Source organism: Myripristis murdjan, chromosome 16, assembly GCF_902150065.1.
Source record: "Myripristis murdjan chromosome 16, fMyrMur1.1, whole genome shotgun sequence".
NCBI classification, from domain to species: Eukaryota; Metazoa; Chordata; class Actinopteri; order Holocentriformes; family Holocentridae; genus Myripristis; species Myripristis murdjan.
The window spans coordinates 16,006,553-16,020,035 of NC_043995.1; the positions used below are offsets into that span (position 1 = coordinate 16,006,553).

General features: G+C 39.5%; 1 protein-coding gene across 1 annotated transcript; it reads left to right on the forward strand.

The window, feature by feature from the left end:
* Positions 1-616: 616 nt before the first annotated feature.
* Positions 617-2,774, forward strand: has1 (hyaluronan synthase 1). The gene is made up of 4 exons (XM_030073378.1): positions 617-1,312; positions 1,514-1,739; positions 1,875-2,007; positions 2,099-2,774. The coding sequence occupies exons 1-4, from the start codon at positions 617-619 to the stop codon at positions 2,772-2,774; spliced, it is 1,731 nt and encodes a 576-aa protein (XP_029929238.1).
* Positions 2,775-13,483: the final 10,709 nt, after the last annotated feature.

A 13,483-nucleotide genomic window follows, 5' to 3' on the forward strand; every position in this document is an offset into this window, starting at 1 on the left:
TAAATGTTTTGAATCCCTGCCTGTGGTGTGGTATTCGCTGTTTTGTCATACATTTATATTTGAATTGAATGAATGATTTATGAACTTTTTTTTATTTTATCTCGTCAAGTGACAACTAATGACATGTCCTCTTACTAAAATAGAAAAAATAGCAGCTTTTAGGATAGTTATGTGGTTTTGTTCTACAATAAGGTCTTACTGTAAAAAAAAAAAAAAAAAGATATTAATTTGACCATAATTATAATATGTTGCTGACTGATTAATAAATAACAGCATGGATTAACAGTGTTGCTATAGCACATATAACAGTTGGCTGTAGAGTTTGAGAGTGTAGGCTAACTTAAAGCTTATAGCCCTGATAGCTGTATAATTTCCTACATATTAGCTTATGTCATTACAATAGACCACATGAAGTGAGAAAAGCCATTTGACCGTACAGTGCCATGAGTTCCTTCAGTTTTTTTTTTTTTTTTTTTTTTTAGCTTGCATCTGGCCTCAGTGGGAATCCCTCCTGTGACCTTTGCCTTTGTAAGTGCCATACAACCCGTTCAGCTGTACAGGAGCATGAGCCATACTGACATCTGGTCTCCTCTTGTCTTCCAGGTAAAGACAAACAATGGAGCTGAAACCGTTATTGAAGAGGCTGGGCTCCATAGTGCGTGCCTTCTTCACTTTCCTCTTTGCTCTCGTGGTACTGGGAGTGATGGTGTGGGCTTATGTTCAGGGTTTCCAGCTAGTGACCTCTGAGTATGGCATCATCTCCTTCGGCTTCTACGGGCTGCTGCTCGCCCTCCATGTCTTGGTCCAGAGCTTCTTTGCCTTCATCGAGCACCGGAAAATGAGAGCCCGCACTGACCCCTGCAGCTTCACCAAGACCATCGGCTTCACCATCTCGGCTTACCAGGAGGACCCTGTGTATCTCCGAGAGTGCCTCAACTCCATCAGAGCTCTCAAGTACCCCCCTGAACTGCTGCGCATTATTATGGTGGTAGACGGGAACTCAGAGGACGACCTCTATATGCTGGAGATGTTCAGAGAGGTGTTTGCTGACCAAGACCCTGGCTGTTATGTGTGGAAGAATAACTATCACACATGGGACCCCACGAAGCCCCAGGAGGATGGGGGGCTAAGCGGGGTAAACGGTGCTGCAGGGGATGCTGGTTTTGTCACAGGAGAGGATCCACAGCGAAAAGAGGTAGAGCAGCTGATCAACAGCAAGAGGTGTGTGTGCATCATGCAGAAGTGGGGCGGCAAGAGGGAGGTGATGTACACAGCGTTTAAAGCCCTGGGGTCCTCTGTTGACTATATACAGGTATGTCATTTTCTTTTCTCTGTGTTTTATTCATATGATTTCAATGATATATTTTTTTAAAAAAGGCAGTTCTACATAATTTTAGTGCCAGGTCTTAGTTTCATTATGACACTTGAAGCGAGCAGCTGTTAATTTGGATGTTATCTGTAGTGCTGGAATGTCCCCTTACCCCTCCCTCTCTCTCTCTCTCTCCATTCCCAGGTGTGTGATTCAGACACTAAGTTGGATCCTCTGGCCACGGTGGAGCTGTGTAAAGTCTTGGAAAGCGATCCTAAGTATGGTGCTGTGGGAGGAGACGTGATGATCCTCAATCTGAAAGACTCTTACATCAGCTTCATGAGCAGTTTGAGGTACTGGATGGCTTTCAACATTGAAAGGTCTTGCCAGTCCTTCTTCAACTGCGTGTCCTGCATCAGTGGCCCACTGGGTAAGAAAAAGGCAAACTGTCTTTGTAGCACAATACATCAGTGATTCTACATTTCAAACAGTGCACATTTCAGAACAGAGATATAGCTGTTATAAGTGGTTGTAATGGCCGACATGTCTTCCTGTTTGATGGAAGGTCTCTATAGGAATGACCTCCTGCAGCAGTTTCTGGAGTCTTGGTACAATCAGAAGTTTCTAGGAACTCACTGCACGTTTGGAGACGACAGACACCTCACCAATCGTATGCTGAGCATGGGTTATGCCACTAAGTAAGTAGCTCTTGGTCATTCTCATGAGCAAAAATGTTATATGTACACAGCTGGGTTATAGCTATATGAAATATTTTATCGCTTTCTTCAGATATACAGCCCGATCAAAGTGCTACACGGAGACGCCTGCCCAGTTCCTGCGCTGGCTCAACCAGCAGACACGCTGGACAAAATCCTACTTCCGTGAGTGGCTCTACAACGCAATGTGGTGGCACAAACACCACCTCTGGATGACCTATGAGTCCATTGTCTCCGGTGTTTTCCCCTTCTTTGTCACTGCCACCATCATCCAGCTGTTTTGGACAGGCACGCTGTGGGACATCCTCTGGGTCCTTTGCTGCATCCAGCTGATTGGGCTGGTGAAGGCATCTTACGCCTGCATCCTGCGCAGAGACGTTGTGATGGTGTTTATGTCCCTCTACTCTGCTCTATACATGACCAGCTTGCTGCCTGCCAAGTATTTTGCCATTCTCACCATGAACAAAAGCAGCTGGGGGACATCAGGCAGGCGAAAGATGGTGGGGAACTACATACCCCTGCTTCCGCTGTCAGTGTGGGCAGCCATTTTGCTAGGTGGGCTGTGTTACACAATCTACAAGGAGAGTCAGATTGGCTGGTTCACTCCAGCCAAGATACTGGAGACCAGGTTTCTTATCTTTGGTTGTGTGGCCTACATGTGCTACTGGCTCCTCATGATGGTCCTCTACTGGGTGTGGTTCCGCAGGTTATGTAGAAAACGCTCTCAAAGTTACAAAGTGAGTGTATAAATACTAAGTCTGTGAGTGATTTAACGTCTCCAAACAGAAAAGGAAAAATGTTGAAAAGGTTATTTATGTCAGTTTCAACCACTTGCCTTATTTTACTTAGTTAATTTCATTTATTTATTTTGCCCTGCAGTTCAATCACTGTTTGACAGGCGCTTTTCAAGCAGCTGCTAAACCGACGAACTTTAAAGAAATACTAAATGTTATTGATAATATTATTCCTGTTGTGGAAAAATGTTGGAAAAAATGTATGTTTAGCATGGAGACATTGTTGCACATCTAAATGAAACTGTACAGAGGGCTGTGTAGCCCGTGCACTTCTCAGGATTATCCTCAAGACTATGATATGAGATTATTAGATGGCTATCCATAAAATATTTATTCATGAAATCTGAAGAACAAAAAATATATATTCTTGAGGCAGCATTTTTGTGTTTAGGGATGTGGTTAGGGATGTCTAAGGGACATGGGTTATGTTTCTCATAAAAAAACAAACAAAAAAAAAAACCATGTAGTTTATATTGTATATTGCTGCACTTAGATTGATTTGCCATGCTAAGGTCACAAACAACTCCACTGAATGATGCAACAGAGTGTCAGATTAGTGGGTAGTACTTAGCCATTCTCATTATTGCACTGGATCCTGAACTGCACTTTTTGCAGCGCTGCAGATGTACTTGAAGACATGAAGACACAGAAAATGATAGACATATTTATCTTGCAGGGGTCAACATGCACAAACAGAAGAAAAGACATGTGATCCCTCTTGAGAAAACTATAATATATAACTAGAAAAAAGTGTAATGATAATGTTAACGCTGAGGTTTGGACAAGATCAAAGTGTGTGATCACTTCTATTGAAACCTGAAATGTTGAATAGAATTAAGGCATTGGTGTCAACAATGACGAGCAGACAATCATGCATCAAGTTGTGCTCAAGGACAGATGTTTCATGAAATATGTCATATAATATAGTTACTGTGTATCAGCATTTCTCTTGATATGTGAAGCATGGGCATACACACTGAGATACCCTTTGCTTAGTTTTGATATTTCTGAGCAAATTTTGTAAAAACTTTAATAAATACTGTAATGTACTGTATATTTTTCTACACAACACACATATTGCTATCTTACATGCTGGAAATTGTCTCAACGTATGAACTAAATCATGATTTAGGAAAGTTGTTTGAAAATATATTAATTAATATAATAAAATATTTGTCTGAGATGTACAGTTCTGCTAACTTTGTATCACAGTTGTGTTACTTTCCAAGAACAGCAGGCAGAAATTTATACAATTCAGCACACACATTCAATACTCTACGTAAGATGTTTCAGGACCTAAACATGGCACACTGCATGATAATCGATAAAACATATATCCACCTCAAGTATAAAGTTATTCAAAGCTCAAGTGTCAGTCACAGTGGGGCAAACATTGCTGAGGGAGTGGTATTACAAACCAAAGTGAAAAGGATTTGATGCTGCAACACAAGTCATCAGAGCTGGTGCAAAGTGCAAGTTGATAAACAGCAAAAGATGCTGAAATGATGGAGATTGTCACATATTGCTGGATAATTTACTTACATAAGTGTTTACGTGCACAGTGTTTATGTGTGTGTGTGTGTGTGTGTGTGTGTGTGTGTGAGTGTGTGTGTGTGTGTGTGCATGTGTGTGTGTGTGTGTGTGTGAAAGCATGCTTGGGGTTGGGGGTGTGGCGAGAGGCTTGGTCGAACTGATTAAGGAAGGTGATTGCCATCGGTGCAACTGATTTGGTTGTCAAGGCAACTCAAAGGCAAGTTTTTCCCACTGACAGCTTTCGGCAAGGGGCCCTCTATGAATGTTTACATGTCAGTGAATATATCTATAGTTTTTCTATAAATTTACAATATAGTGCACTAAAATTGTCCTCCTGTGTGTCAAATTCCATAAGTCAAAATAATTTGGCATAAGTTGTCAATCAACAGGATTCATTTAAAATTGTACCTTCGTGGTTGGCAGCAGTCAGCAACACCAACTTCAACAACCAGCCATATCTGTTTTTTGCAATAAAAATAATGGTTAAGTGATAGAAATGTTTATTGTTTTCAATTTTCCATGGCCTAGGGCATATTATGGAGGAAACAGTCCTTTTTTTGGAGGGTGGGGGTGGGGGGTGGGGTGGGAGTATCTCTATTGTTTATCAAGACGTTTAATGCATACTTTCTCAGGCAAACATGACTAGCAGTCACACAGTTGGTTAGTTCTGGGCTCTCTGCCCTCCTTATCAGGGTCGATAGGAGCCTCTCCTGTGTGCTTAACCACTGCCAGCTGACCTGCTGCCATGGTGGCTTTAAAGGCAGAGGAAAGTAGAAGAACACAAAGCAGAGGAACAGAATTTGAATAACATGCATATTGCTTAGTGTATAAAGCAATACATTTATAAGAAATAGAGATAATCACTTTTAGTTCTGTACAGCCAAATTCTCCTAGAGAGTTAGACAATACACAAATAATCAGTATACTCATGCTACTTGATAACTTCATTTATTATATCTTGTTTATTAGGGCTCCAAGCTGCAGGAGCCCTATTGTATCTGGTCAATTTTTTTTCTTACTGTGCCCTAAATGTATTTTGGGCTCAGAACCCATAACAGCTACAGTTACCAAACTTGGTAAATAGGTTGGGATTCTCACCCACTACTCAGAAAAAAAAGAAAGATGGTGGTGCTATAATAACTTTTTTTTTTTTTTTTTACACTGATTCTATTTGTACATGCCAAGCGCTTTTGCATCTAGACAGATTTTCCATCATTTTGAATTTTGTCCAAATCTGTTTTTTCTATTCTTCCTAAAAAAGATTGAGCAATCATAATCGTAGCTGGGTGAGTATCTCTGGACCAGATCTGAAGAAGTGACTTTTTACGGATTTACTGTAACTTAAATGCTCTAGTTGGGGCTTACATATATATGTATAACAAAATGTTCATATACCCCGAATGCTTTGTGCTTTTGTGACCAAATTTGGTGCACATGTGTAGAGATGATGTCTGAGTGACCATGAAAAATTTGGTGCCATTTGGCCAATAGTTGGCACTGTAGCAGCACCATAAATATAAACAGCCATAATTCATTGACCGTTAGTGCTACTCATTTGAAATTTTGCATGTTTCCTCACTGTACATAAAAAAGTTTATCAATATCTGAAGGGACGTGCTCATGCTAACAAAAAAAAAAAAAAAAAAAAATGGCCGCCATCAGCCAATCAGCGTCCAGGAGTGCTAAGATATATACTTTTGCCTGAACTTTGCCTTGTAATTACGTTGACATCATAGCAACTGCCTATCAACACCCAAGCAATCATCTGTTCTTGTCGTTCTTCTTCTTCCACTCCTCCTTAGCTCCTCCTTAGCTTCATATTTGCCGTTTTTCATCGAACTGCTTGCCTGCATTGCCGCTTGTGGCTACATTTATATCTTGCTTTATTGTTTACTGATGCCCCTTGCTATTGTGCCATCGCCTTTGCTGCTGCAACACTGCACAGTTCCCCGCCGTGGGATTAATAATGTATTTTGGATTATCTTATCTTATCTTATCTCATCATTTCTTATCTGATCTGCCAGCTTATGAACATGTACAGCAGTGTATGGGTTGAAAGTGCAACACTCCTTCTGTATCACAACATATGTGCCTCCTTGTTTTGGTGAACAGGTAATCTAGAGCCTTCCTTGTGCTGCCTATCACCAGTACACACTGCAGCCATTCCTGTGGACACCTTGTTTGTAGCGGTGGGGGTTTTGACTCTTTCCAGAGCATCAAGAATCCATCAAGTTTGTCTATGTTACTTTTAAGACCAGGCAAAGCAGCCACAGTCCAATAAGAATTAAGGAATGTACTGAAAATATGTTGATTGCGGAGATTAACATAGAGAGTATAACGTGTCTAAATGGGGGTGTAAGAATTTATTTAGAAGTTTTATATATAGTTTTATAATTTAACCTAATTGATGCATTATTGTGAGGCACTCAAATCTTTTCTTTATCTTATTACTATGTAAGGGTGGATCTCTATAGTTTATAGTTTTTTAAATGGGCAGAAAAGAGCACAGAACAGTCAAATATATGATTCTGAGAGGGACTTCCTGTTATATAATGCTGACAAGGTGTTGCTACAGGTGGAGCAGGCCTGCCACAGCCCCCCTGATAATCAACAATACGGCGAATAACATGCAAGACTGACCTGGCAAATCCTTGTATTCAGTGTACAACAATATAACAATGTTGTAAATAAGGTGTTCCTGATTGCACAAGCAGTTGTGGCACTTGACTGTACTCATCAGCACCCACAGACTCAAATCTCAAGTGCACCTTTGTCAGTCATCTTGATGTCCTGGAGCTAATGATGATGGATCAGGGCCCCTGACCTCCCACCACCCAACAGCACAGCGGGTGACATTCTGATGGTAGGTGTGGATGTGGAGTATCTCTTATGGAAACTTGTTAATAATTACAAGTCCTTGTCATGTATTGTAGTTCAGTTCCATGTAACGCTCTTTAATATACAGTGTGAAGTGTTCTCATCTACAATAATGTAAATATAATTCAAATTTATGTATATGTAATTATGTATACACACAATTATTGCATTAAAACTATCGGTGTACAAACACACACAGACACACACAAACATACATACATTTGATGTTGGACAAGGTCTACTCAATTTCTACTCTACTTTTTCAGATTTTTTTTTTCATCTGCAACATGGAAAAAACAACAACAAAACACACCGGCGAAAAATAAATGAATGAATTAAAAACAAAACAAAACAAAAAAAATCAAAACATTCTTTCAACACCCTCACCAAAAAAAGAAAAAGAAGAAAAAGGAGGAATAGAAGCAGACAGAAGAAGGAAAAACCCAAACAATTGTGTATAATTATGTGTAATTGCGAAATATTGCTCAAGTTCTTGGGTCAGCTGGCTTGGTGTTGGTGGCTGTTTTTTGAACCAGGTCACAATGAAAATATATGTAATATATTAGTATAGCTAATTAACAGCAATTTCATTTTATGGCATTTTGGATCATGGGTCTAAAAGAGGATCAGTTTTCAGAATCATCCAACAACCCCCTCAAATCAATGAATCCTCTCTTGTCAAATGCTGATATAATCACTTCTATTTATCTTCTACATATCCATTTCCTACTATAACTTGTTCCTTGTGTTTATTGATCCCTTTATGGCAACTTAAATAAACTTAAAGATATTTATTCCGTGTCCCATGTTCAGCAACTGTCTTCAATTCTAATTCCCATTTTTTTTTTCCATATGCGAGGTGTACATGAAACGCAAGTGTTACCCACCCAGCTGAATGTTGTAATGATAATATGTCGCCTCTACTTTCATTCAAATGCGTTGCCAAAAAACAAGGGAGGATCGGCCCAGACACTGGTGACCACCAGCATCATCAGGAAACACTTCCTATGCAACGCGACAACTGGTCAGTGAGTCAAACACTGACTGATGGTTGTTAAAACAACTGCAGCTTGCTTCTCACATGAGCTGGACAGTCTGGACTTTCTCAAGATAAGCATCAGCATTACTCATTACTCACATTTCAGAAAGATGCCTCGCTGTTGGCCTCTGTGCGACACACAACAACCACATCACCATCTGATGTGGGTGTTTTTGAACTTTACCCCGCAGTGCCCTGTTCAATGTTGCAATGAAACAAATCTTTAATTTAATCTCTTCTGCCCTGCTGGTCCCATTAGTTGGTTCGTCACTGCAAACACCTGCTGTGTGGGCAAGCTTTGCTTAAACCACTGGAATTTTATTTTAAACTGTAGAGGAGATCCCAGGGTTTCCAAAGATACCAAATACGTCCTGCTGAACTACAGAGAAATTTGTATTAAATGATTCACAAGATGTGTAGATATATAACAGTGCAACCACAAAACAATATAATCTTGGGTTTGAATATTTCACTCACTATGCCAAACGATTCCTGTGCAATTAAGAAGTCAGGAAGGAGTTTTAACATGAAGATTTTGTAGAGAAAAGGGGATGAAGCTGTTGTGTTTCCTGCTGATGTTGGAGGTCACAAACATCTGGACAGATCCGCCCTTGTTTTCTGAGAATGTATTTGAATGAAAGTGAAGAAGACAGATTATCATCATGACATTGAGCTCGCTGGATGACACTCATATTCCATTTATGGACACAACATTCTGCAATTCATAACTACATGCCACAAGAACTGGATAGATGGTGGAAAACACTTTACATGTTAAAAAAAAATGGGAATTGGAATTGAATATAGGTATTGAATATGGGATGTGGGATAAATACATCGAGGTTGTTGTAAACTAGGAAACCAGGAGTCTGACAAAGCCAAAAATCACTTCCCTCGCAGCTGCTTTCAATTAGCATGTCCTTCCCCACCCTGTCTGGGCCTCCCACCCCTACAGCAGGAGGAGGAACTCTCTCAGCTGGCACACATGTTGGGGTGCACGTTGCATCTGTTTCAAAAAGGGAAGGAGAATTATGGGCAGAGAGCTGTGGAGACCATGTTGACAGGGCCCATTTTGGTTTCAGAGTCATTCCATCCCGGTGCTTCACTATCTGCTGGAGGAAGCTGCCGGCCTTTGACGCTGTAACTCAGCGCTGCAGCTCGAGGAGGACGTGGGGAAACCGCTGTGGTGGTCCTCATTACAGTTTCTTCCGTCACGGCTGTCGTAATAATAATAATGTCATAATTAAACCAAGATGTGATGCAGGGAAATTGTGAAACAGCATTAAATATGACAAAATATAAGAACAGCGCCAACCGGAAATGGGATGAATATTTTACATTCATTTGAATTACATATTTAATCTTTACAACAGCAAAATGAAACAAATTATAATATTTTCTTTTTCTATCTATTTTCTGTTGTTTTTTTTTTTTCTTCCTGTTGTGGCGTGTTTGTTGTCACATTGCTTGTTATTTTTATCTTGAGATTTAATGTCTACATTTTATTCTTTTTCCTTACTCCCTATGGAAGCTATATGCGCCATCTTGTACTTTATATGCAATAAAAACCACACTAAAAGTTGCGTGAGTCACTCTTACCACTACCTAAGTCAAGACAATGGCTACTCACTGAAAACCACAAGACCTTATGGAAAGCGAGTGGGGTAGGGCTCAGAGAAAAGAAACTTGTGCGAGGATAAAATCTTTTTAGATCTTACAGTTTTGCTCAGTTCCTTTTTGGCACACTGCATTTGCACAGAATGAGCTAACAGAGTTTGAGTCCAGACATCAGCTTTTGTCTGAGTACTTGAGGGCCATCCGGAATATGAAGCCAGTAGCAGCACACTCATATTGGTGGGGTCACCATCATTTACTGGAACTGGAGCAAAAGCACATAGTTTGATGCTGAATGCAATTGGACGACCACCAAAATCCACAACTTTGAGGGGAAACTGGGTAGGAAAGCATTTATGGTGAAAAATGATTAGCCAAAGGTCAACTGTGCTGAAGATAACCTTTCTGAGGTAAACTGACATCACAATGACATTATCCACATGAGAGTATAGCCTATTTACTATGTTACATAATGATACAGTGATTTCAAAAATATGACAGATATATAGTAGTAACAGTGAATCATGATGGCTCTCTGGTATAATGAGTGGTGTACAATTTTCTAAACATCAGTGACAACCTCAAACAGCTCAAAGTTACATACTAACCAGAGGAATAACAGCTTTCCTCTACAAACAAAAATCAGAGAGAAAAGAAGGATTTATGGTCCTGTCAATAGGTATTTCTGTCTTAAGGGTCAAGATGCAGGTGGAGATTTGTGACGTACGTCCACTCCTCTCTGTTGCCTATTCCCTATTTCAATAGACTGAGCTGGGGTCCAGAGGGGCTAATTGATTAACAATCTGTACATATGATTTAAAGCTGCTGTGCTTATCAATATGAGGCTTGTTCCAGCAGCAGTGTTGCGTTCTGCAGAGAATCACAACAGCATAGTGGAAATTTAAATGTGGTAAGGGTCAACAGAATCCAGGATATACATTTCCTTCATTCACAATGCATCACCCGTTGCCCGGACAACTGAAAAAACCACTGGAAAAAAATACAAGCGTTCAGCCCTTTAAATGACGAGTTGGGTGATGAGTCATGTCTGAATATATTTAGATACTCCACAAGGGCTTTATAAGACTCGCTGCTCCCAGTTTGTCCTCACTTTATGTTTTCCCCACCAGTGATAGACCACCGTGTATTTAAAGCAACATTACATCTAGCTTTTGAGACTGTCTGCAAGATAATCAGTGATTGACCAAGCTGCAGAAACATTTTTATCAGAGACACTTCAATTATAATCAGAGTGTCCCTGATTTTACGCTGGGGCAAACACACTCAAATGTGCTTGTCAAATTATGTGAGAAAAAAAAACCCTTCATAAAATAATGAACATGCTGGTACTATAATATAAACCCAGAAAAGTGTAAGCTATGATTGGAAAAGTCGTGATGAAAGAAAAGTGAACATCAAATGGATTATATGTGGCAACAATGATCTGTAATAAGTTTGTGGTCAGTTATATTTATTGGAAAAATACACATTGAGACATCAGTCATTCTTAATTTCATCTGTCTTGATCCAAACATGTTCTAAACACAGAACAAGAAAAAATGCCACAAATGTAAACAATAATAATAATAATAATAATAATAATAATAATTAATTTTAATTAATTAATGAAACAAAGGCACATACACACACCTCGCCACAGTGTAGTCATAACCTGCATGAGCTTGCCAACTTGTCTTAATTAATAACTGAGACAAGATAATAATTTTAAAGTTAACATTCAGAAGCAAGTAAGAACACCACCAACACTCGCTTTTTCAGTCAGTGGTACATGCACACACACATGCACACACGCACACACACATTTTGACCCCACCCTGGACCAGTGTTGGAAAACTCCTTCACCCGGTGAAATGAAAATAAAAATACTCAATGTAAAACTGAAACTTGTGCAATCAAATTTTGTATGAAGTGCACTATTTTACCAGAAATAATTACTGATCCTCCATATTGGTGACTAATTCAAACTCTAACTGAGCATCATATGTTAGGAGCTTCTCAAATGTTTTTCATGTAAAAACTCAAAAACTCTGTAAATTAACCCATAACTACCAGATAGTACCAGAAAGTTCAAGACTGCTCTCTGAATCTGAGAGCAGGAAGGTACCATGACCTCGCTTCTGTCCTTGACCCATCCCTGGACCAGCTCCTCACACCCCATCCCGCGCCCACTCCCAATCCCAGGAACCGTTTAGCTCCACGATTTTCCAATCCCATGCATGTCATAAAGATTTTACAGGTGGACACACGTCATCATCACCTGTCAGCCAAGGACAAGGCATATCCATATTGAAGCAAATTCACTATATAATAGAGATGTGTCTGAAAAAAAAAAAAAAAAAAAAAGGTTTTTGTAGTAATTTTGTTTAAGAATTTATAGTGAATCATTGGGTGATTCTGGTTTCTGGGTGGCTTGGTTTTATCTCTTTTATCCAGTGGCCAAGTTTCATGGGAGGTCTGAACTATGAGCTCATGCATACCAGGGGCAGTGAAATTTAGTTTTGCTTTGAGGGCACAGCAGTTTGTGAAGCCACAGCGAGCTCTCTTCTGTCACAACAAGCAATACACAACATATTAGTCTGCAAAACAAGAAATCATATTCTCATTCAATACTGGTGTAACTGAGACAGACTTGTACAAAAATTACAAACAGTGTAACACAGAGGAGCCAAATAATCATGGGGACCAAATAAATTAAAGGTTCATGACACTGAAAATGTTTGGATCTGGAATATTGAGCATTAAGGTTCTGACATCCCGGGCTGGCAGAATCAAACTTTGCAGCTCAAACCCAATTAAGTGGCACTTTGATTACAAAAAAAAAAAAAAATACAAATCATACAGAGTACTCATAGTAATCATACAGAGAAACTGAATGATTTTTTTAAATTTTTTTTATTATTATTATTATTAAGGGGTCCCAAACAGAGACGGGAAGAGAAGGAAATTGAAGTCCAGTCTCGCTGCTTATTGGCCGTTGCGGCTCATCGTCCCGCTCCATCCAACCCATGATCCCACCTCACTTTTGGTGCATCATGGCTAGGTTTTATACATTATGATTCATCCATACTCACAGTAATGATAAAAATGAAACTATATTTTGTAAAAACACTATCCTTGCTTATTACTGCCCATACAGTGGAGGAAATAATTATTTGATCCCTTGCCGATTTTGCAAGTTTGCCTATTTACAAAGAAATGAACACTATTATAATTTTACTGGTAGGTTTATTCTATTCCAACAGTGAGAGATAGAATATCAAAAAGAAAATCCAGAAAATCACATTATATAAAAGATATAAACTGATTTGCATTTCACTGAGTGAAATAAGTATTTGATCCCCTAGCAACCATTAAGAATTCTGGCTCCCACAGACCTATTAGATACTCAACTAATAATAGATACTAATTTCAACTTGTTACCTGCATTAAAGACACCTGTCTCAACTTGTCACCTGTATATAAGACAGCTGTTCACAGAATCAATCAATCAGACTCCAACCTCTCCATCATGGGCAAGACCAAAGAGCTGTCTAAGATTATAGACCTGCACAAGGCCGGAAAGTGCTACAAGACCATAAGC

Bases quoted from the DNA above. Each gene is read 5' to 3' on its own strand.
- has1 (XM_030073378.1), top strand. From the start codon at position 617: ATGGAGCTGAAACCGTTATTGAAGAGGCTGGGCTCCATAGTGCGTGCC. The intron at 1,313-1,513 runs GTATGTCATTTT...CTCCATTCCCAG, and splicing joins CCTCTGTTGACTATATACAG to GTGTGTGATTCAGACACTAA. The intron at 1,740-1,874 runs GTAAGAAAAAGG...GTTTGATGGAAG, and splicing joins CTGCATCAGTGGCCCACTGG to GTCTCTATAGGAATGACCTC.